Raw genomic sequence first — 22,708 nt, forward strand, 5'->3', positions numbered from 1 at the left:
AAAGTCAGGTCTGTCTGCTGAAGTGGATTATGTGAGCCTGGGTAAGTGGGCTTAGAAGATGAGCCCAATATTACCTACCTTAGCCCTGGCTCTGCCATTAATCTACAAGGTTTAGGGGAGTTTGAGTCACCCGTCCCTTAGGAGTGTGAGGTATATTTGTATTGGATGCTGTGAAAATGTCCAAGTGTGCAATAGCATGAATTTCAAATCCTATATCAAATTGTTTTAATGTTGTTGTTTTTTTTTACAGTATATGAGCTTCAAACTTCTGAAATCATATTAAATGATTGACTTAGCTAAACCACCAAACCATTTGACCATCCAAACCAAGCTCAAGACAAGGAAGCCCTCCTATATGATACGAATGTCTTGAACTGGTTAGCACTAGAGTGGGTTGAGTATTGGTCGGCTACAGTGTTGTTCCTTCCTGTCTCAGGTGACCAATGACGGCTCTCAGTACAGTGAGCCTAAGTTGATAACAATCTACGATGGTGTGTGCCAGGTGTGTGAATCAACCCACTCCGGACTCTGTAAGTTAAAGGTAACTACTATATACCACACAAACACGCGCACACGCGCACACATGCATGCACGACCACACACACACATACGCACGCACACACACACACACTCCTATTTCCCCTAAAAGACGCAGTGTATCTCCTCAAAAACCATGCAGTATTAGGAAAACTCTTCACCACTCGTATAACGAGAAGTGAAAACCAGACCGTCTCGTAACGTCTGCAGGGTAATTGTTGTTGAACCTGTTGTGCGGCATGTTTAGTGAAGTGTTGTGGTACATCTTTACTCTTGGGTTGACTGTACAGTGGAAACCAAGCTCTGGAATACCAGTTGTCTCTAGGATGACTAAAACAGACACTCACAACATCACTTTCAGAGCTCCCTACGTCCAAGGATGTTTGTTCTAAACCACAGATGTTATGAATGTCCTCCCCACACACCATACAGTACGCACGCACGCACGCACGCACGCACGCACACACGCACACACACACACACACACACACACACACACACACACACACACACAGGGGACTACTGTAGCTGCTCCTGCCAATTATTTTTTAATCAAATTGAGTTACATTCGGAAGAGATGGATTTGTTAGTGTTTGTTTTCTGTTCATTTCCTGGTGTGATATTCTTCTAGGGTCTCCAGAGAGAGGCTCAGACATGTCCTAGTGCTAAACATTGAGAAGATCGTATTGCATGACACTTTATAAACAACAAAAATTGCTTCATAAATTTGTACAAGTTCATCTCTATCACACACTCTTCCTTGAACCTTTTTATTCCTATTTATCAACTCAGTAAATGTAGTAACAGTGAATGTCTGTCTGTCTGTCTGTCTGTCTGTCTCTCTCTCTCTCTCTCTCTCTCTCTCTCTCTCTCTCTCTCTTTCACCTTTCTCTCTCTCTCACCTTTGTCTCTCTCTCTCTCTTTCACCTTTCTCTCTCTCTCACCTTTCTCTCTCTCTCACCTTTCTCTCTCTCTCCCTCTCTGTCTCTGTCAGGAGAGGACATGCAATATAGATGGAATGTGTTTTGCTAAAGGAGACTCCAATCCTGCCAGCCCCTGCCTCCTCTGTAATCCAAACACATCCAAATTCACATGGTCCGTAAATGAAGGTAAATCAAATCCGCCAATTGGAAATGACTGCTGAATATTGTGGAACAAAATATGCTTGAAAAGTCTCAAACTACACACTGATACAACAGACTGCAAACTGCTATGGTGACCGTGATCGGCATGTAAGGTTTGAAAAAGGATCAACATGTCGTCAATCGGAGAATATCAATTGCATATCCTTGATTCCTTGCGTCCTCTCTCCTCCTTTTCAAAAACCATTCGATGAGAAGGTCAGATCTCCCTCCCCTCTGATCTTCTCGTCCAATGGGTTTTGAGGAGGAGGCGAGGAGAGAGGACGCGAAGGATCAAAGAAATGCAATTCAAATTCTCGGCAAAGACTAAAGTGGTCGGTGACCGTCTTGAGGAATTGAGAGAAGGAAACGATGGATAGCGGTGCTCTTGCCACGGTCATTCATTTTCACTTGGTGGGGGGGCTGTCACACTGGTATAGAGAGGAGAGAGAATCTCTCTCTCTCCCCCCCTGTCTCCCCCCCTCTTTCTACCCCTCCTCAGGTATATTTAGTCTGCCTGCCGGCTTGCAGCACACCCGCCCGCCCAGGGCTACAGATGCTTCCTATATCTTCGCGCTGCATGGTTCACTTCATTAACACCGTCTAATAGGGATTAATAACAGACAGTCAGACAAGATTGATCATGATTGGCACAGGGTACATTTGATGGAGTGGAGAACTTTGGAGTTTTATGACTTTCATGACTCAGATGACATGATTCTCTTTTAGTTGAGTTATAGGTCAGGAAGTTTCATTTAATGGCTTTGAACAGATTTCCCTTTGAAGGTTATATTGTTGGATTATACTTGCAAACACACCCATGCACACACACACACACACACACGCACAAGAACACACACACAAATGAGAAAATAGTCTCTTAGTAGGCCTTGAACAGGCCCTGCCTTTCTCTCTTCTCAGGGGCTGTGTGTTTCTGAAGCAGCCTGTCCCTGTGTTACTGTCTATGTCATTAGGTCTCAGTTCTGAGGAAGATGCCTGGTCCCATTAGCTGTGTCATCAGTCTCTGTCCCAGTGTTAGATCAAAGGAGAGCAGGCCATCTGCAGTGGCTCTGTTTCTATACCTGTCAGGACCTGTCTAAATGCACTCTGCAACAGAGGAGCCTGTCTTCGCATGTCTCTGTGTCCCTGTAGAGAGACTGTACCCCTCCTTCTCCCTCCCGCCATCCCAACCCTCTCTCTCCCTCTATTTCTCTCCCTTTCTCCTTCCCTCCCACTTCCTCTCCTCTCCCTCCCGCCATCCCAACCCTCTCTCTCCCTCTATTTCTCTCCCTTTCTCCTTCCCTTCCTCCCTCCATCCCACCCCTGACTCTAACATGTTGTGACAGCCTTTTGGGGCTTCACAGTGTCAGTGACGCTCTCTGTAGTAGACTACAGTACACCAGTTCCCCCTCAATTTCCCTGTGTGCTCGGAACTACCCTCTCAAACAGCTGGAGTACAATAATGAATACTGTCTGTCAACCACAATGGATAAAAAGAGAATACGTTTTACTGTTTTATCTTTTGTCTGTACCTATCTATCTTTCTCTCTGTCTCTCTGTCTCTCTCTCTCTCCCTCTCCCCCCAGTCAACCAGCCCCCCAACCTGCACCAGCCTCAGGGGGGCCTCAGCACCTTCGCGGGGGAGAACTTTGTGTTCCAGTTCACGGCGGCGGACCCCGAGGGCTCGGCACTCCTCTTCCTCCTTGAGCAGGGCCCTCCCGACGCCAGCCTCTCCCCCGCAGGCCTCCTCATCTGGAAAGTCCATCCAGTGGAGACACAGGGGAAGTCTCGGCAGAGCTTCGAGTTCACGCTGTCCGACGAGTGCAATGCCCAGAGCAGCTACACCGTCGAGGTGAGAGAAGGGGGGGTGGTTGAGGGAGGGAGTGTCTTGTAAACAGTTTATTCCTACCTCCCTCATTCCCCCCCTCCCTTGCTGGGTGATGCGCCACGGTTTAGCCCCCAAAGCCTGAAAACAGACCTCAGTCAACATATGCATTCATCACGGATGTGTTTCTCTCCACACCATAGCTCAGCACGTGCTTATCCTCTGTTGACGTGATGTCTGTCTGCTTAGAGCTGGAGAGGACACTGGTTACCATGGGATGCGTGGGACAACAAGTTGACAACCCAGGGTTTTGTCATTCCCAGGGTCAGGCCCATAGTTGGTCATGTGGTAATAAAACAGTTTACCCCAAAGCTGTGAGACAACTACCGTGTCTGCACCTTACCCTGTGAGCCCAGGTCTGGCTTGGCACGGACAGCAATAAAGAAGACGTTGATATGATGCTGCTAATCACCCTCAACTCCCATGGTATAAAACAGTAATGCAAGGATCTCTTTCCGTGATTATAAGAGAGCTGGAAGGCAGATGGTGGTTTTCTGTCTGAGTGTATCGTTGAGTCAGAGTGGGTATTCATCTCCTTATTAGCAGTGAGAAGAGTTGAGGATCTAGGGAAAGTGAAAATAGCCAGACGCTGTGATTAAGCAGACCATATGAAGCGATTCTGTTCCTGTATCAGGCTGAATAGGATGACATTTAATTGGCTACGTTGAAAGCTATGTATGTGACAGCTGTTTGTCTGTCCTTCCCGTCTATCCGCCCGTCTGTCTCTTCAGGTGGCTGTGAAACCGTGTGGGTGTTTGAACGGCGGGACGTGCGTCACCAACGTGGCCTTCCCGGCGGGCAGCGGAGAATACCTGTGTGCGTGTCCCCAGGGGATAGGAGGGGTCCTGTGTCAGGAGGACTTTGACGCGTGTCTTTCGGCTCCGTGCGGCGCCGGGGTGTGTGTTGATACCGTCGATGGCTTCCTCTGTGAATGCCCTGCAGGCCTGAGAGGTAAGGCGACAGGAACACACGCGCGCGTGCACACTCACAAAGACGGACAAACCCAGAACGTTGTATTGACACTGTCGGAGATCTGATACGTTTCCCCCTCCCCGTTCACCACTAGCGGCAACAAAGAGCCCAGAGTCTTAGTGGTGTTTGCAATGTATTCAAAACCCCTGCTGAAAACACAGATCTGTGCTGCCGTGCGTTAACAAACAGCGGCAGGCTAGTTCCAAACATCCTGATCACTCCTTCTAGGCTGTGTAACTAGTGTTGAAAGGTCAGGGGTGAGGTGAAGTGGGGGTTGGGAGTAGCTAAGAGCTGAAAACAGTGACGTGCGTTGAGGTCTGACGGCGTATAGGCACTTTCTATTGAGCCCCCCTGGTCCCAGTCACTCACTCACACATGCACACACACTCATAAAGCGGATTCTTGCTACGGTGTTTACCGGTATGACACGATCACAAAGATAACCATCAAACAACCGCAACCATCCATCAAACAGCATCGGGTAGGCGGCTTAACCCTTGGTCACACGTTCACAGGCCCTAATAGGTTGTGCCCCTCTCAACTACTGCCCTGCACAAACAAGCGACTTTCAGCACCACGGACAGCAACCCAAATGCCAACGAAAAGGCCTACGTGTGACAGCGCTACAAACGCAACATGCCTAGTCGTCAGCACTACCGATTGAGAGATATATATTATGTCCTCATACAATAGACACACAATGTAATAATAATAGACGGCACTCCTGTAAATAAACACTTGCACTTGTAAACGAAGTCCATCCGTCTGTACTTCTGGGTAAAGTCATCAGTGACTGAACTGTAACCGTCCCAGTTGGCCCTCGGTATCAAAAGGTGGTTTCGGTGCAATGGAGATGACAGCAATGGGCTTAAGACGTTGGTGGCACCCGTGGGGGAACTGGGTTTGTATCCCGCAGGTTGCACTCGCTCTCATCTGAACATTGATATTGTCCATTATGTTACAGTAGATTGGCCCCCTCTCTACTCTGATCGACTGTTTACTCTGAGTTTTCGTAATTCTGCCAGGCCCAGTTCATTGCAACTCTGCTTGAATCGCTCATAGAAGCGATCAACGTTTTGTCGCTGCCCCTTCCAGTGCTTTCGTTGTGATTCTGATACTGGTAAAGCAGAAACCCATATCCATCACTTTGTTCTGCAGAACACGGAAGAAACAATTTTACATAGACAATTCATAGACAATGAGTAAAAAGCGAACAATTTGGCGGTCTCTAAATGGGTTGCTAACTGTTTAATAGTGCCACATAGTGGCCCCTGGGCCTGTTTGATGAGTTTGATGAGCATTATTTAACTAGGTCTTTCGAAAATCTCTCGGTTCTTTTTTTTGTGCATCCCGAACATCTCCGTTGTTCATTGATTGCCAAATCGTTTAAGAACTATCTGGCTTTGGATATGAGACACCGATTTCTCACGCTTGTTGAGTGCTATATGCAAGTTGTTCAAGTCGCAGTAACCGGCTCTTGTCTACACGCTATCGCTGGCGAAGAAGCAGGCAGGGGAAGCAGTGGAGTCGGCTGTTAGCAGCGCAGCCACAGAGTCGGTCTTTCCGTTGACACCACTCATGTTGAAATGATTGTGTTATTTTCTGCGTTGGTCGTCCATCCCTTATCACCCGCTGTTTCGCTCGAAAATGGAACTTTGAAAACTGTTTCAGATGCAATGACGTTAGCCCTCCTGATCAGCTTACTTTATCTAGCTGTAAAACGAACGTAGGACAGCCGGGAGCTTTTTTCACGCCAATATGCATGGGAATTTATTGTTTGAGTGCGGTGAAGATGAATGGGACATATTGACACTTGAAAGGCAGCGTAGGTCTCTGCCTGCCTTTTGGCGTCCGTTAGCTGGCAGTATAAGGTAGAAACGTGCATGCACAAGTCATGTCAGTGCCTTGCTTTGAGTTCGGAGTTTGGCCTACTTGTGTATTTTGTAGCAGATCACCGCAAGTTTGGAAAGTGCTAGATCAGAAATCGATTTTATCATGCAGAAAAAACAATGAAGATAACAAAATTATTATTGATCAAATGTATATTTATATATTTTTCATTGCAGTTCTTTTTTCATTCATTGTGCCTACCCTGACCGCACGTCACTGGCTGAAAATACATGAACTCTCTGTTGTTGTATTGGGCTTCCTTGGCTCTATGTCTCTACGTCTGTGAGCTTGGCTCAGACCTTGTTTTTCTGCCTTTGTGGGTATTAGGGCTACCTGTTGTAGTAATGGACTTTGGCTGTCTGGCTCTGTGTTGTCTGTTGTAATAATGTCTGTCTGTCTCTGGGACTCTGTGTAGGCGCTACCTGTCAGGAAGATGTGAATGAGTGTGAGAGGACACCCTGCTTGCCTGGAGTCCAGTGCTTCAACAGCTTCGGCTCCTACAGGTGTGGAGGCTGTCCCCACGGCATGCTGAGAGATGGGACCACCTGCACAAGTAGGCATGGTCGATCAATCAAATGTATTTATCAACACTTTTTACCATCAACAGGTCGGTATGGTCAATCAAATCACTAGTGCTACTACATTACTGTATCAATTAGCCAATTCACTCCCATAGAAACAGACTGTGGGCCTTGTTTATCAATGTAGAAAAGGGATTGATTTGATATGAATAGAAGAAATGTTACAAAGACATTCCAGAGGTACTTGCAACTTTCTCCCACCTGTAATATGGAAGTGGATGGAAATGTGAAGCTGCATGCACGTGTATCTGTGGGAAGACCAGACAGTCACTATTATCTTTACAAATAGACAAACAGAAATAATATGACGTTCCAGCTCAGCATTCCCCAATTCCCATATCTGGATATCATTACTCACACAATAATGGGAATAATTGCCACTGCACTTTGAACCGCTCACATGATAACCAACAGGGATGCATGTCCAATGGAAACCAGAGGGCAGGTGATGGCTCGCCCCTTCTCTCCCTCCTCCCCCTTCTTCATTTTGGGGGGAGGTATCGGGGTTGAGCTGAGTTAATTGGTGAAGCACTTCTTCCCCGAGGGAGAGCAGAGCAGAGTGTATCCTGACACCTGGCCCCAGGCTCAGAGTGCTGCCACAGCACCTCAGGTGTGACAGCTAACTGACAAAGGCCATTAGAGGTGAAGTGTGGGAACCTGGAAGGGTGCAGAGGAGGGAGCAGAGAGTAGGGCTGGGAGGAAGGCGCATGGCAGAATACAGTGATGAGGTAAGGGGCCTGGCTAGCAGCAGGGAGATGGAAGAGGAGCATGACCTGGTGGAATGGAGAGTGATCTATCGCCTGGGCCACAGAGCTGAGGCGAAGCAAGGTAATGTAAGGTGAGGTGAGGTGTGGGGCCTGGGTGAGCAGGGAGCACAGAGCATGGCCTGGTTGAATACAGAGTGATCAACAGTGCTGCCTGAGCCTAAAGCTGAGGTGAGGAGATGTGAGGTGTGGTGAGGGGGGAGAGTATGGAAGGAGCATGGCCTAGTTGAATACAGAGTGATCTACCGCCTGGCTGCAGGGCGAGGGGAACAGGGCGAGGGGAACAGGGCTAGGGGAACAGGGCGAGGGGAACAGGGCTAAGGGGAGCAGGGGCGAGGGGAACAGGGCTAAAGGGAACAGGGCGAGGGGAACAGGGCTAGGGGAACAGGGCTAAGGGGAACAGGGCTAAGGGGAGCAGGGGCGGGGGGAACAGGGCTAAGGGGAGCAGGGCTAGGGGAGCAGGGCGAGGGGAACAGGGCTAAGGGGAGCAGGGCTAGGGGAACAGGGCGAGGGGAACAGGGCTAAGGGGAGCAGGGGCGAGGGGAACAGTGCTAAGGGGAGCAGGGGCGAGGGGAACAGTGCTAAGGGGAGCAGGGGCGAGGGGAACAGTGCTAAGGGGAGCAGGGCTAGGGGAACAGGGCTAAGGGGAGCAGGGGCGAGGGGAACAGGGCGAGGGGAACAGTGCTAAGGGGAGCAGGGGCGAGGGGAACAGGGCGAGGGGAACAGTGCTAAGGGGAGCAGGGGCGAGGGGAACAGTGCTAAGGGGAGCAGGGCTAGGGGAACAGGGCTAAGGGGAGCAGGGGCGAGGGGAGCAGGGCTAGGGGAACAGGGCTAAGGGGAGCAGGGGCGAGGGGAACAGGGCGAGGGGAACAGTGCTAAGGGGAGCAGGGGCGAGGGGAACAGTGCTAAGGGGAGCAGGGCTAGGGGAACAGGGCGAGGGGAGCAGGGCTAAGGGGAGCAGGGGCGAGGGGAACAGTGCTAAGGGGAGCAGGGGCGAGGGGAACAGTGCTAAGGGGAGCAGGGGCGAGGGGAACAGTGCTAAGGGGAGCAGGGCTAGGGGAACAGGGCGAGGGGAACAGGGCTAAGGGGAGCAGGGGCGAGGGGAACAGTGCTAAGGGGAGCAGGGGCGAGGGGAACAGTGCTAAGGGGAGCAGGGGCGAGGGGAACAGTGCTAAGGGGAGCAGGGGCGAGGGGAACAGGGCTAAGGGGAGCAGGGGCGAGGGGAACAGTGCTAAGGGGAGCAGGGGCGAGGGGAACAGTGCTAAGGGGAGCAGGGGCGAAGCTGGGGAACCATCCATATGACACACATACAAATGCACCTAGAGGGAAATCCAATTTTCATTCAGCAGACGTTTGTTTCTGTAGTCCACGGTAAACCACTAGAAATCTGCAGGAGTGCAGGCACGCACACGCATTTGCACACGCGCACACACACACACTTAGTCACCATTTTGCTACCGAAAAGCCATGCCATGTTTCCACCAACATCCCTCTTTTCTTTTCCAAGCATCTTAGCCTTTCTCTCTCCCTGATCTTTTTTCTCCCTCTGAGCGATGAGTTTCGACTGAGTGGTCCTCTGCTTTGTTTATTATAGTGCCACGCTGCCTCGGTAGGAGTTACACTGCCAGGTTTATTTCACTTGCCATGGCTCCGCTCTGCCGTCATCAATCACACAGTCTCTCTATCTCTCTCCTCCTGCTCTGCTTTTCTTTCTCTTTATAAAACTGTTTTTTTTTACACAAATCTGCTGCTCGCAGATCTATTGTGGAGCTGTGATTTCTAGCGTTGTAGGTGTGGGATGAAAAGTGTTGTAAAAAAAAAAAGAAAAAAAAAGCTGATAAACTGTGGACCAACATTCTTGAATAGAGTGTGAGAAGTTTCTATGAAATGTTTAATAAAAACAGTATTGGTTGTGTGACAGCATAAGACAAAACGTTTGGCGCTGAACCTGAAGTGTCCTCTATCTATCTCTCCCAGCATCATAAAAGCACTGAGGTGTTACGAAGCCCACCTCTTACTCTCTCCATGTGTCCACATCTGTCTCTAACACAATAGCAGCTGTACGGTCAATCACCACTGTCCCTACCACCACCACCACCACTACCACCACCACCTCTAAGCCCTCACCCAACAACAGACCAGACCAACACAATCCACCCAGGATGGACACTGGCAGATCTGGAATCCCACCGACCAATCAGCCTGGACTCCCACAAACCAACATGCCTGGACTTCCAGAGACCAACAGGGCACCTGTCAAGGCCCCAGCTGTACATACACCGTCTAAGAATGGACAAAAAACTGGCAAGTACCCTGAGTGTACCAAACATTAGGAACACCTTCCCAATATTGAGTTGCACTCCCCCCTCCCCTTTTGCCCACAGAACAGTCTCAATTCGTCGGGACATGTACATGGACTCTACAAGGTGTCGAAAGCGTTTCACAGGGATGCTGGCCCATGTCGACTCCAATGCTTCCGACATTTGTCAAGTTGAAGTTCTTTTGGGTGGTGGACCTTTCATGATACACACGGGAAACTGTTGAGTGTGAAAACTCCAGCAGCATTGCAGTTCTTGACACAAACCGGTGCGCCTGGCACCTACTACCATACCTCGTATTTCCCAAAAGACCCTGGGTGATACTCTTCAGATCGCCTACAAAAGGCTGTTTAACACCAGGGCTCGTATAACAGCCAATCAGGGGTGTCACATTACTCCGCGACTGAGTACCTCATTGGCATTGGCAGCTACAGCCAACCCAGTTAGCGGCCTTGCAAAATTGCCTGTCATCATCATCACACTAAAGGGCTGGAGATGGGATTGAAAGGCACACAGCGAAATATGTCATCTCCTGTCGACCCCGTCGTTCCGATAAAACCACCCATCGTCTGAGTGGATTCTGCCTCCCTAGTCAAAAATGAGACAAAATTCACAGGCGATAAGCCTTAATATGTGGAGTCATAACGCTGATAAATCACTTCTTAATAAAAGACAGATGGTCCATTCTTTTTCCTATTTTGTCACCGTGAAGACGGAACGCTTTATTAGACTGAGAGAGGGAGAAGAAACGCTGTGTGGCACGCAAATAGGGAAAAAGAGAAGGGTTGCCAGTGTCACGTTTCAAAGCTTCTAACTGCACTGCAATGACAGTCATTTGGTCTCAGTCTGCTCTCTTCCATAGATCCGTCACAGAATAGAGATATGCTGAGAAATGTGCAATACCAACATAATACAGCATAGTCTAGACATAATACATTTTTGATGATGTGGTGGTTTTGATGTGGTGCCTGTGCAAGGTGCGAAACAAAGGACAAGGACGAAGTTATGGGTCAAACTTGACAGAATCCATCTAAAAGTGCCAATGATACCAGCAGTTTTAGTTCTAAAGTACATTGCTTTGTTTAAGACTAATAGGGCGATTGGAATTTTCATCACTCTTCTTTGCGGGTGAGGGTGAGAGGGGAGCCCAGGAGGGGAGTGAAGGCCTATGGGTAGAGGGAAGCTGATGCAGCTGGATTGGGGGTGAGGGCAGGTCTGGAGGTGAAGACAGGGGACACAGTCGGGGTCTCACACACACACATCTCTCTCTCTCGCTCACTCCGAGGGGTTTCTGACCTTGATAGCGTATCAATCAATTACTCCGAGACTTTCATCCTGAAGCACCGTAATGAGCCTCTTGCCGTCAAAACACAAAGTGCCAACTAAGAGTTTCTTCACGGCCCTAATTTCAGTTATAAAGTACCTTTATATAATTGGTCTTCCCAGACTTTGCATTTTAATCAAAGACATTTGAGCAATTAGCAACTGTAGCTGCTTTGGATTTAACTGCGTGTTCTGCCACATAAAATTTGTCAGGCAGTGTTGAATATATCACCCCGGTAGGCAACTGTACGTCAGTGGTATTTGTGAGCTGTTTACATCTATGGGGCTGTACTTATTTGATTTATGACTAATCGTGAAATATGCAAACGAAGACAGCATGGTGTGGCCGATGCAGAGGCATTGACAGCTGATTATAGCATCCCATCTGAGCATAAACAAAGGGTGAACATCGCTGTTCGTGTGAAGGCTAGGGGGAAGGGAATGAATTGATATATATATGTACATGTCCTGGGGCTGAAAACTGTGATTATGTGTTCCAGGCTTAAGGCTATCATCCCATGCAGGGAACAACAACAATGTGACAGGTACGTGTGCCAGCCGACCGTGCTTCCTGGGGGTCCAGTGCATCGACCGACGTCCACCCTACACGGGCTATGTCTGCGGGCGCTGCCCACCGCCCCTCAATGGCAACGGACGCACCTGCACCAAAACCACTCGAGGTAAGACTTTGGCTTGAAGTGTTACACCACCTCCCTGGCCATAGTTACTAGCCTGGTCCCAGATCTGTTTGTGCTGTATAGCCAACATCTGTTGTTGCCTATGCCAAGGACCATAGGAATCGGCAAGACAAAAACAGACCTGGCACCAGGCTATCTAAATACGTTAGTACCTTAAAAAATATGTAAATAAAAAGTACGTGCACCACACATTGACTTTTTAGTATTTATTCTACTGTCACTGTTGGAAAACTATTTGAAAACAATCTGATGTAGTGTGAATGGTCCTCAAGTGCCTCTGTGCCTTTTACATTCCTATTAAACCTGGTCTCAGGGCAATCATAACATTTGGTATGTAAACATGTTTCCTCCATTTAGTGTTGTATATTTAATTATATTAGGTTACATTATGAATGGAATAGCGGTTGTACAATATCGTACGATTTAGGGGATGTATAGCGTCAAACGTCTTACCCGGTCGTACAATAGCAAACGAATTGGATGAGTTATCATACATCTTGAAGAACGTATAGTAGTATACGTCTTTTTCTGAGACCAGGTTGCTTGTTGCATCCTAACAACCAAGGAGAATTACTTAATTTGTATTAACCCATCCCGCCCTTCAGAGGACACAAAAATATATTTATGTTTTTACAGCTTTTTTGTTACATGTACATACATTTTACATGTCACACTTTACATATACATATTTACGTTGTTGGTTAGGAGAACAAACGACAAAGGTTAGGGTAATTTATGTCAAATGTGAACACAAAAAGGTTAGGAGAACTAAGGTTAGGAAAAGAGTTAGGGGAAGGGTTAGCTAAAATGCTACAGTTGTCCTCGATACGACTCAAACACGCAACCTTTGGATTACTAGATGGTCGCGGAATATGCCCATCCGTCCTTCCCCACCAACATCCATACCTTAGTTTCTGTCTAAGGTTACTAGACCAGGGATCATCAACTATATTAGGCTGCAGGACAAAAAAAATTGAGCGTAGACTGCAAATTGACCACAAGAAGTCCGAACAGATATTTAATTTCAAGCCTTGCTTATATTTTGTTTACGATTACTTGTCTCTCTATTATGCGTGGGAATACTTGGGAACATATTTCTTAAATTAAAATCACTTGGAGCTGATTTCCTGATGTTTTTACAGTCTATTATGTCCAGCAATAAAAATATAAATTAAATTCAACTTTAAATTTTCTCCGAAAACTTGGGAGGCCAAATAAAAACCCCACTGGCCAAACTCGGGTCTCCAATAGAGGAACCCTGACCTAGACCATTAGAACATATCATACGCCTTGGAGGTCCATAAAAATACATACAGTATGCTTCATATGGCTCTGAGGCCAAGCTGCCCTATCAATAAGCTCAATATGCTAATCATCATCACTTTTTTTTTGTAGATCAGTGAAATATGGAAAGCTTTGCACTCTATCTTCTCCTCTCAGCTTAGTTCTGTTTTATATCCCCCGTATTTGGCCCTTCTTCTTTGGACTCTCTGTCCCTGTGTGTCTACTGTCCACGTCAACAGCAGGCACTTCCAGATGATAAATTCATGTCAGTGGAATATGCTTTTCTTGTGCATTCGTCTTTCATGAGGATGTGAAAAATGTAAACAGATTTATTTAGAGTGAGAGTTAAAGTATTTCCCATCATTAGTCCGTCCTACTATTGAGTGGCTAGGACCCATGCCGTGTTGTTTGGAAGAGCACAGACTAGTTTACAGTGTTTCGAATATTTTGGGGCAATGTTTATGTATTTTCTTTCTTTACCCTGCCAGTGTGATGGCATTTTTCTTAATTGTACTAAATAAATCATTTTAGTGCATCTCGTAATTTGTGCAGCCCCCGTTCTAAATCACATAAGTGTTTAATACCCAACCCTGTTGTCATGACTTTCTACACAGTCAGTTCCCTTTCAGTCCAGCCGTGTGTGTGTGTGTGTGTGTGTGTGTGTGTGTGTGTGTGTGTGTGTGTGTGTGTGTGTGTGTGTGTGTGTGTGTGTGTGTGTGTGTGTGTGTGTGTGTGTGTGTGTGTGTGTGTGTGTGTGTGTGTGTGTGTGTGTGTGTGTGTGTGTGTGTGTGTGTGTGTGTGTGTGCGTGCGTGCGTGTGTGTGTGTGGTTTATAATTCCCTCACTGTGTATCAGACTCCTCTATGAAGTGATTTGGACATCTTTTGTGAGGTTCAATACAGGTGATGTTTCCAGTCAGTCTCAGTGGGGACAATAAATCAATGGAGCGTTGGGTGGCGTCTCTCAATATGTCATTAAAGCTGGTGTCGGGTAATATTTGCCGGGTAACACTATTATTTCATTTCAATTAGAATTTAAATACCTTTATTGTTCCCATGAGTTGTCCAATGGTCTTGATTCTGTTCCAACCATGTTCTGTGTCAACATCAGTGTTTATAGCAGATGTTAATTAGATTAGAACAGATATTTACCACATCTTTGTTTTCTCTTGCACTGTGTCTGATGACGCAAAGATATTTTTATACTGCTGTAATACGTTTATTTGGAGAGTCCAGCTTGTCTACATTCCAGTTCAATCCTAACCCTCAACCACAACCCTAACCCTTAGAAAAAAGGTGCTCTCTAGAATCGAAAAAGGGTTCTTCAGCTTTCCCCGTAGGAGAACCCATTGAAGGACCCTTTTTGGTTCCAGGTAGAACCCTTTTGGTTCCATGTAGAACCCATTCTACCCATTCTCCTATGGGGACAGGCGAAGAACCCTTTAGGAATCCTTTTTTCTAAGACTGTAACCTTATAGGTATAGAGTTTTTTTTTTGTGTCACATCGTTATCTCCCCATGTCCCCTCAGATAACCCTCACCTGACCCAGCAGCAGCTAACAATAGCCAAGAGCAGCAAACTCTACCACCACAGCAACAGTAAAGTGTCCCAACTCCACCTTCCCACCTTGCCCCCCAGGCACGCAGTCAAACATCTCTCCTCCCTCTCCTCGCCAGTCTCCAGGGGAGCCTATCAGAGCCCCCCGCACCTTCCCCTCTCGCCTGCCCGAGGGCCAATCACTGGGTGGAGAGAGGCGGCAACGCCCCTATTTGCTAGATACACCCCTATGTCACCTGAAGGTTCCAACAGCCTCACCATGGGCAGTCATCATGCCATCAGTGCCCTCACTAGGACTCGTGCCAAAACAGGTGCCCAGGCCAGCGCTACCTCACTCAAGGCGACAACCAGAGAGTCTGTAGCTGTCATGCGGAGTGCCACCTCTTCCAAGGTTACTCCTCCATACTCCACCTACCCCAAGGTTACTCCACCCCAATCCAAGGTGACTCCACCCTATTCCTCAGCCAACACAGGGTCCAGGAAGACAACCCAAGGGAAGCTCATAAATGTGGTAGTGGTGCCCACCATGACCAAGCCCTGGACCCTCCCTAAAGCTGTGGCCCCGTTGACCGCAGCCCTCTCCTCCATTACCTACTCCCTCTCTGAGTCCGAGTTCTCTGCCGACGGAGCACTGACGGGGCCTGGCTCGAACCCCTCTGACCTACTTGACCACCCACAGGAACCCCTGGTCTCCCTCACCCTCACCACCCCTGCCCGGAAGCACCACCACACAACCCCCCTTACTCCCCCCCTCCACAGGGCCACGTCTCCCCACCTCCACCGTGGGACCAGGATCAGTAATACTGTGGCAGTGGAGCGGGAGCGGCCTCTGACCTGCGCTGACATGCCCTGTTTCCCAGGGGTCCCCTGTGAACCCACCAGGGACGGGGGCTTCCACTGTGGAAGGTGTCCCCTGGGATATACCGGAGACAGACAAACATGCAGAGGTATTTTTATAGTATTTATTTATTTAAAAACAAAAGATTACAGAACAATGTGATTATAAGACAAAAAGGAACATTAGAGGTGCAAAAAAATGAAGAGGCTTGTGAAGTAGGCCTAAGGTTGATCCCTCTTCTTGAGGAAGAGCTACTGCTGAAGAGCTACTGCTTTGACAAACACTATCTATTATCACTGTGTCACTGCTTGAGAAAGAGCTACTGCTTTGAGAAACACTATCTATTATCACTGTATGACTGCTTGAGAAAGAGCTACTGCTTTGCGAAACACTATCTATTATCAAATCAAATCAAATGTATTTATATAGCCCTTCTTACATCAGCTGATATCTCAAAGTGCTGTACAGAAACCCAGCCTAAAACCCCAAACAGCAAGCAATGCAGGTGTAGAAGCACGGTGGCTAGGAAAAACTCCCTAGAAAGGCCAACACCTAGGAAAAAACCTAGAGAGGAACCAGGCTATGAGGGGTGGCCAGTCCTCTTCTGGCTGTGCCGGGTGGAGATTATAACAGAACATGGCCAAGATGTTCAAATGTTCATAAATTACCAGCATGGTCAAATAATAATAATCACAGTAGTTCAGCACCTCAGGAGTAAATGTCAGTTGGCTTTTCATAGCCGATCATTAAGAGTATCTCTACCGCTCCTGCAGTCTCTAGAGAGTTGAAAACAGCAGGTTTGGGACAGGTAGCACGTCCGATGAACAGGTCAGGGTTCCATAGCCACTGTATCACTGCTTGAGAAAGAGCTACTGCTTTGAGAAACACTATCTATTATCACTGTGTCACTGCTTGAGAAAGAGCTACTGCTTTGAGAAACGCTATCTATTATCACTGGTCCATTATAGAGGACCCTTACCATTGCTATTTACCGGCTGTATTGAATACCACCTGTGCATCAGTCCTTTTCAATGACTGAAAGTGATGCCTTTCTCTAGCCTCTCCAAAAGGCATCCTAATGATGGTCGTTTTTCAAGATGACTAGCTGAGTGCTCCCTGTACCAGAGCAGCGTGGGTTGGGTTGAGTTGACAGATGTTTCTGTACAGATGCTGTAAGTGAGGTTGGAGTTGGAATAGATGGAAGCAGCTTGTAATTGGCCTATGGTGCTGCCTCTGTGTGTCTGTGTGTGTCTGTGTGTGTCTGTGTGTGTCTGTGTGTGTCTGTGTGTGTCTGTGTGTGTGTGTGTGTGTGTGTGTGTGTGTGTGTGTGTGTGTGTGTGTGTGTGTGTGTGTGTGTGTGTGTGTGTGTGTGTGTGTGTGTGTGTGTGTGTGTGTGTGTGTGTGTGTGTGTGTGTGTGTGTCTGTGTCGCCTGCCTGCCTGTTATTTATAGCTGTGTGCAGGCATGCGTGTGGCAGGAACATGGAGTGTGCCGCTCCCAACACATGCCGCTGTAAACCAGGCTACACCGGGACCAACTGTCAAACAGGTAAAACGCTGTCTTTCTCTCTCGCTCTCTCGCTCTCTCGCTCTCTCGCTCTCTCGCTCTCTCTCTCTCTCCCTTCTTTCTCCCTCTTCTCCCCTCACTCTTGCTCTCTCTCTCCCGTCTCCCTCCCTCTTCTCCCCTCTAACTCGCTCGCTCTCTCTTAGCCTCTCCAAATACCACATCATCATTCTGACATTATTCTTTTTGATTCCCATGCATTGCTCAACCTTTTGTATTGTTTGATGTCTTTACAATCTTCTCCTCAGCGATCTGTAAACCTGAGTGTAGGAACGGAGGCCAGTGTGTCGCCCCGGGGGTGTGTGAGTGCCTGAAAGGCAACCACGGGGAGACGTGTGAGACAGGTAATTATACATCTGCGTCCCAAATGGCACATTTGCCCATAGGGATCTGGTCAAAAGTAGTGCGTTATGTAGGGAATAGGGTGCCATATCGGACGCGGCCTATCTGTTCTCGTTAGGGCCAATCAGAGCTGTCTCTGTGTGCTGTGTCAGACTACAGACAGGAGCTTGTTGTTACACAGAGAAAGCAAGCTCATCAGTAAAAAACAGAAAGGCACTGCTGAGAGAAGGCCGGTCCATGTCCGGTACTGTACAGTTGGGTGTGTGCGTGCGTGCGAGTGAGTGCAGATCTAATTAAGCAGTTGTGGGCATTTGATAAGCCCTCCCTCCTTGAGCTGGTCTGACACATTACTGACAGAGGCTTGAAACACTACTGCCACCTACAGCTCAAAGTCAGAGTCCACCCCACCAATGCAATGGAGATAAGGTTAACCAAGTTGTAGTGAGACACTGGATCCTAGTCCTAGCTGACTGATGTAGAAACGTGAGGGCAAAGCCTGGCTGCTTATCGTCATGAATATTTTCCCATTAACACTTTATTTGAAGGCTACCTACAGAAGAACGTCCTAACACATTCATAACCCATGCATAACACATTCATATCATCTCCACCCACAGCTCTGTGCAGTCTGCCCTGCGAGCACGGAGGAACATGCGTGGGACCCAGCACCTGTTCCTGTCCCTACGGCTTTGTGGGTCCCAGATGTGAGACCAGTGAGTTCAACACACATCATCTCAAATCATTCATCATGCAAATTGAATATGCCATCACTCACACATTGTTCAAATTATGTAGGACCCACACACATGACTGCTTCTCCACGTACAGAGGGTCGTGTGTACAGCCCAGTACATCCCTGGGGCCAAGTTCCTGCCATCCAGGACCTGAACTCAGCAAAAGAAGAAACGTCCTCTCACTGTCAGCTGCGTTTATTTTCAGCAAACTTAACATGTGTAAATATTTGTATGACCATAACAAGATTCAACAACTGAGACATAAATTGAACAAGTGGAATAATGTGTCCCTGGACAAAAGGGGGGTCAAATCAAAAGTAACAGTCAGTATCTGGTGTGGCCACCAGCTGCATTAAGTACTGCAGTGCATCTCCTCCTCATGGACTGCACCAGATTTGGCAGTTCTTGCTGTGAGATGTTACCCCACTCTTCCAACAAGGCACCGGCAAGTTCCCAGACATTTCTGGGGGGAATGGCCCTAGCCCTCACCCTCCAATCCAAAAGGGCCCAGACTTCGCTGGCCATGGCAGAACACTGACATTCCTGTCTTGCAGGAAATCGAGCAGTATGGCTGGTGGCATGGTCATGCTGGAGGGTCATGTCAGGATGAGCCTGCAGGAAGGGTACCACATGAGGGAGGAGGATGTCTTCCATGTAACGCACAGCGTTGAGATTGCCTGCAATGACAACAAGCTCAGTCTGATGATGCTGTGACACACCGCCCCAGACCATGACGGACCCTCAACCTCCAAATTGATCCCGCTCCAGAGTGCAGGCCTCGGTGTAACGCTCATGACTCGTCAGTGAAGAACACTTTTTGCCAGTCCTGTCTGGTCCAGCGACGGTGGGTTTGTGCCCATAGGCGACGTTGTTGCCAGTGATGTCTGGTGAGGACCTGCCTCACAACAGGCCTACAAGCCCTCAGTCCAGCCTCTCTCAGCCTATTGCGGACAGTCTGAGCACTGATGGAGGGAATGTGCGTTCCTGGTGTAACTCAGGCAGTTGTTTTTGCCATCCTGTACCTGTCCCGCAGGTGTGATGTTTGGATGTACCGATCCTGTGCAGGTGTTGTTACACGTGGTCTGCCACTGCGAGGACGATCAGCTGTCCGTCCTGTCTCCCTGTAGTGCTGTCTTAGGCGTCTCACAGTACAGACATAGCAATTTTTTACCCTGGCCACATCTGCAGTCCTCATGCTTCCTTGCAGCATGCCTAAGGCACGTTTACACAGATGAGCAGGAACCTTGCGCATCTTTCTTTTGGTGTTTTTCAGAGTCAGTAGAAAGGCCTCTTTAGTGTCCTAAGTTTTCATAACTGTGACCTTAATTGCCTACCGTCTGTAAGCTTTTAGTGTCTTAACGACTGTTCCAAAGGTGCATGTTCATTCATTGTTTATGGTTCATTGAACAAGCATGGGAAACAGTGTTGAAACCCTTTACAATGAAGATCTGCTTAGATTTTGGGATTTTTACAAATTATCTTTGAAAGACAGGGTCCTGAAAAAGGGGCGTTTCTTTTTTTGCTGAGTTTATATACTAGTCGGTGGCAGAGGAAGGCCCAAAAAATGGTCAAAGACTCCAGTCACCCAAGTCATAGACTGTTCTCTCTGCTACCGCACGGAACGAGGTACCAGAGTGCCAAGTCGAGGTCCAAAAGGCTCCTTAACAGCTTTTACCCCCAAGCCATAAGACTGCTGAACAATTAATCAAATGGCCACCCGGACTATTTACATTGACCCCCCCCCCCCCCCCCCCCCCCCCCTTGTTTTTTACACTGTTGCTACTCGCTGTTTATTATCTATACATAGTCACTTTACCTCTACCTACATGTACAAATTACCTTGACTAACCAGTACCCTCGCACATTGACTCGGTACCGGTACCCCCTGTACATAGCCTCGTTATTGTTATTTTATTGTGTTTGTTTTTTTGTTTGTTTTTTACTTTGTTGGTTAAGTGCTTGTAAGTAACCATTTCACGGTAAGGTCTACTACACCTGTTGTGTTCGGCGCATGTGACAAAAAAACATTTGAAATCATTTGATACCTTTAATTAGGCTTTTATCCCAAGAGTGGATCTTTGTCAGGTTACTCACGTTGAAATTGGATTGGACTTTGAATGGCAAACCAATGGTGTTCATGCCAATGCTGTGTCTCTCCTCACCACAGAATTAAATAGAACTGTATTGCTAGAGTTAGAAAGGTCTATGACATAAGCCACTCTAGTAATATTGTGACCTTGGAATTATGTGGTTTTATCTGCCAAAAATATGATTCTGAGATAATTTGCTATAAAGTTCCCGAACCCTCATTGGTTTGATTTTTTGATTTTTTTATCTTGTATTCTTTTTAACTTAACATCAATTGGGGTGTACTATATACTGTAGGTAGAGAACATTTTACCGAACAATGCTATGTCAACAACTCAGTTTTGACAAAAATCCAGATAGCACCTTATAATTATATCGTATCTCTGTGTTGTTCACTCTATCCCATCTATCTGTGTTCCGTAGTGGTGTGTAACCGCCACTGTCACAACGGAGGAGAGTGCGTGTCTCCTGATGAGTGTTCCTGTCTGCCTGGCTGGACCGGACCCTCCTGTGAGACAGGTACTGCTCTGGTCCTGGACAGGGTTGCTCATGCAGCAGCAACTCTTCCTGGTGTGTTCTGACCTTCCTGTCCTTCCGCTTGCTCTTTGGGGTTCGAGGTTTGGTTGCTGTAAGGGGCTGTGTGACAGCTGTAGACGTATGAAGGGCTTTCGGAACACGTGTGATTGATTGGTCCGTTGAATTGTTGGTTGATTGATTGATTGCTTGAAGTGTCTGTCCTCTAGCTGTGTGCTCCCCTATGTGTCTGAACGGAGGGACTTGTCTTCGTCCGAACACATGTGGCTGTCCCCAGGGCTTCTACGGCGCCCAGTGTCAAAACGGTAAAATACATTCTTCATTTAATTGTTGCACTTAGGAGACACTTTTATCCAAAGTGCTTCACAGTAAAGTGGCTGCATACAGTTTTAGTATGTGGTCTCTGCGGGAATTGAATCCACGACCTTGGCATTGCTAGTATCACACTCTTACCAGCGGAGCCGCACACACACACAATTCAGTCCGCCCATGTCCACATACTATCCTGACAACACACAGAGTCATAGGCCCGCTGTGGGAGTTTTAACTTGTGTATTTACTTGCTGAATGAAAGGAAAACTAATCCAATAGATTGACAGGGGTTTAGGTTTGAATTGAAGGAGCCCATCAAGGACTCTGGCAGAGTTCCACTGTGTCCAATTATCAAGGGATTTCTCTAAGTAACTGTCTACTGGGGACTCTTTTTGTCCCTCATATATCGTGAAGCCTCAGGTTTGGACGGACCACTGTATCGATCAATGGAGTGATGTCTCCGCCTTTTTTGAAATGGTGCATCTCTTTCTCTCTCTCTCTCTCTCTCTCTCTCTCTCTCTCTCTCTCTCTCTCTCTCTCTCTCTCTCTCTCGCTCCCTCTCTCTCTCTCTCCTCTCTCTCTCTCTCTCTCTCTCTCTCTCTCTCTCTCTCTCTCTCTCGCTCCCCCCTCTCTCTCTCTCTCTCTCTCTCTCTCCGCTCTCTCTCCGCTCCCTCTCTCTCTCTCTCTCTCTCTCTCTCTCTCTCTCTCTCTCTCTCTCTCTCGCTCCCTCTCTCTCTCTCTCTCTCTCTCTCTCTCTCTCTCTCTCTCTCTCTCTCTCTCTCTCTCTCTCTCTCTCTCTCTCTCGCTCCCTCTCTCTCTCTCTCTCTCGCTCCCTCTCTCTCACCCCCATCGCTCCCCACGTCTCTCTTTATCTCTCTCTTTCTCCATCTCTCCCCTCTCTCTCAACCTCTTGCTGTTTCCCAGCTGTCTGCAGCCCTGCCTGTAAGAACGGGGGCGTATGCATGAGAAACAGCGTCTGCTCCTGCGCCGAGGGATACACCGGATGGCGCTGTGAAAAAAGTGAGTAAAGCCACGCCACCTCCTCCTCCACGGCCCGCCCCTTCCACCTGCTCCTCCACGACCCGCCCCTTCCACCTGCTCCTCACCCGCCTCCTCTTCCTCCTCCGCCTCCTCCCTCTCCTCTCTTCCTCCTCTACCCCTTCTCCCCTCCCCCCCTCCTCCTCATCCTCATCCTCATCATCATCATCATCATCATCTATTACCCACCACCATATGTGTGTCAGCCTGACAAAGTGCCTCCAACACAGAGGAGCCAGTTATTCCAGAGCCTTGTTAATGTACAGCATATTGGCGGGTAAATTGAGCCATATGGATGAGGGAAGCATTTGATGGATGCAACCAGTAAGAGG

At 47.9% G+C, this 22,708-nt stretch overlaps 1 protein-coding gene across 1 annotated transcript in view; it reads left to right on the top strand.

Moving 5' to 3' along the window:
• si:ch211-246m6.5 (von Willebrand factor D and EGF domain-containing protein) overlaps positions 1–22,708 on the top strand; it is a 48,597-nt gene that overhangs the window by 22,320 nt on the left and 3,569 nt on the right. Inside the window, exons 18-31 of the mRNA XM_055929440.1 lie at positions 437–541; positions 1,532–1,646; positions 3,245–3,510; positions 4,275–4,494; positions 6,821–6,958; positions 9,806–10,054; positions 11,892–12,071; positions 14,901–15,875; positions 17,218–17,313; positions 17,577–17,672; positions 18,288–18,383; positions 20,916–21,011; positions 21,236–21,331; positions 22,263–22,358. Coding sequence (XP_055785415.1) covers positions 437–541; positions 1,532–1,646; positions 3,245–3,510; positions 4,275–4,494; positions 6,821–6,958; positions 9,806–10,054; positions 11,892–12,071; positions 14,901–15,875; positions 17,218–17,313; positions 17,577–17,672; positions 18,288–18,383; positions 20,916–21,011; positions 21,236–21,331; positions 22,263–22,358 — 2,824 coding nt within the window. The remainder of the gene's footprint in view (positions 1–436; positions 542–1,531; positions 1,647–3,244; positions 3,511–4,274; positions 4,495–6,820; positions 6,959–9,805; positions 10,055–11,891; positions 12,072–14,900; positions 15,876–17,217; positions 17,314–17,576; positions 17,673–18,287; positions 18,384–20,915; positions 21,012–21,235; positions 21,332–22,262; positions 22,359–22,708) is intronic.

This window comes from Salvelinus fontinalis, chromosome 7, assembly GCF_029448725.1.
Source record: "Salvelinus fontinalis isolate EN_2023a chromosome 7, ASM2944872v1, whole genome shotgun sequence".
NCBI classification, from domain to species: Eukaryota; Metazoa; Chordata; class Actinopteri; order Salmoniformes; family Salmonidae; genus Salvelinus; species Salvelinus fontinalis.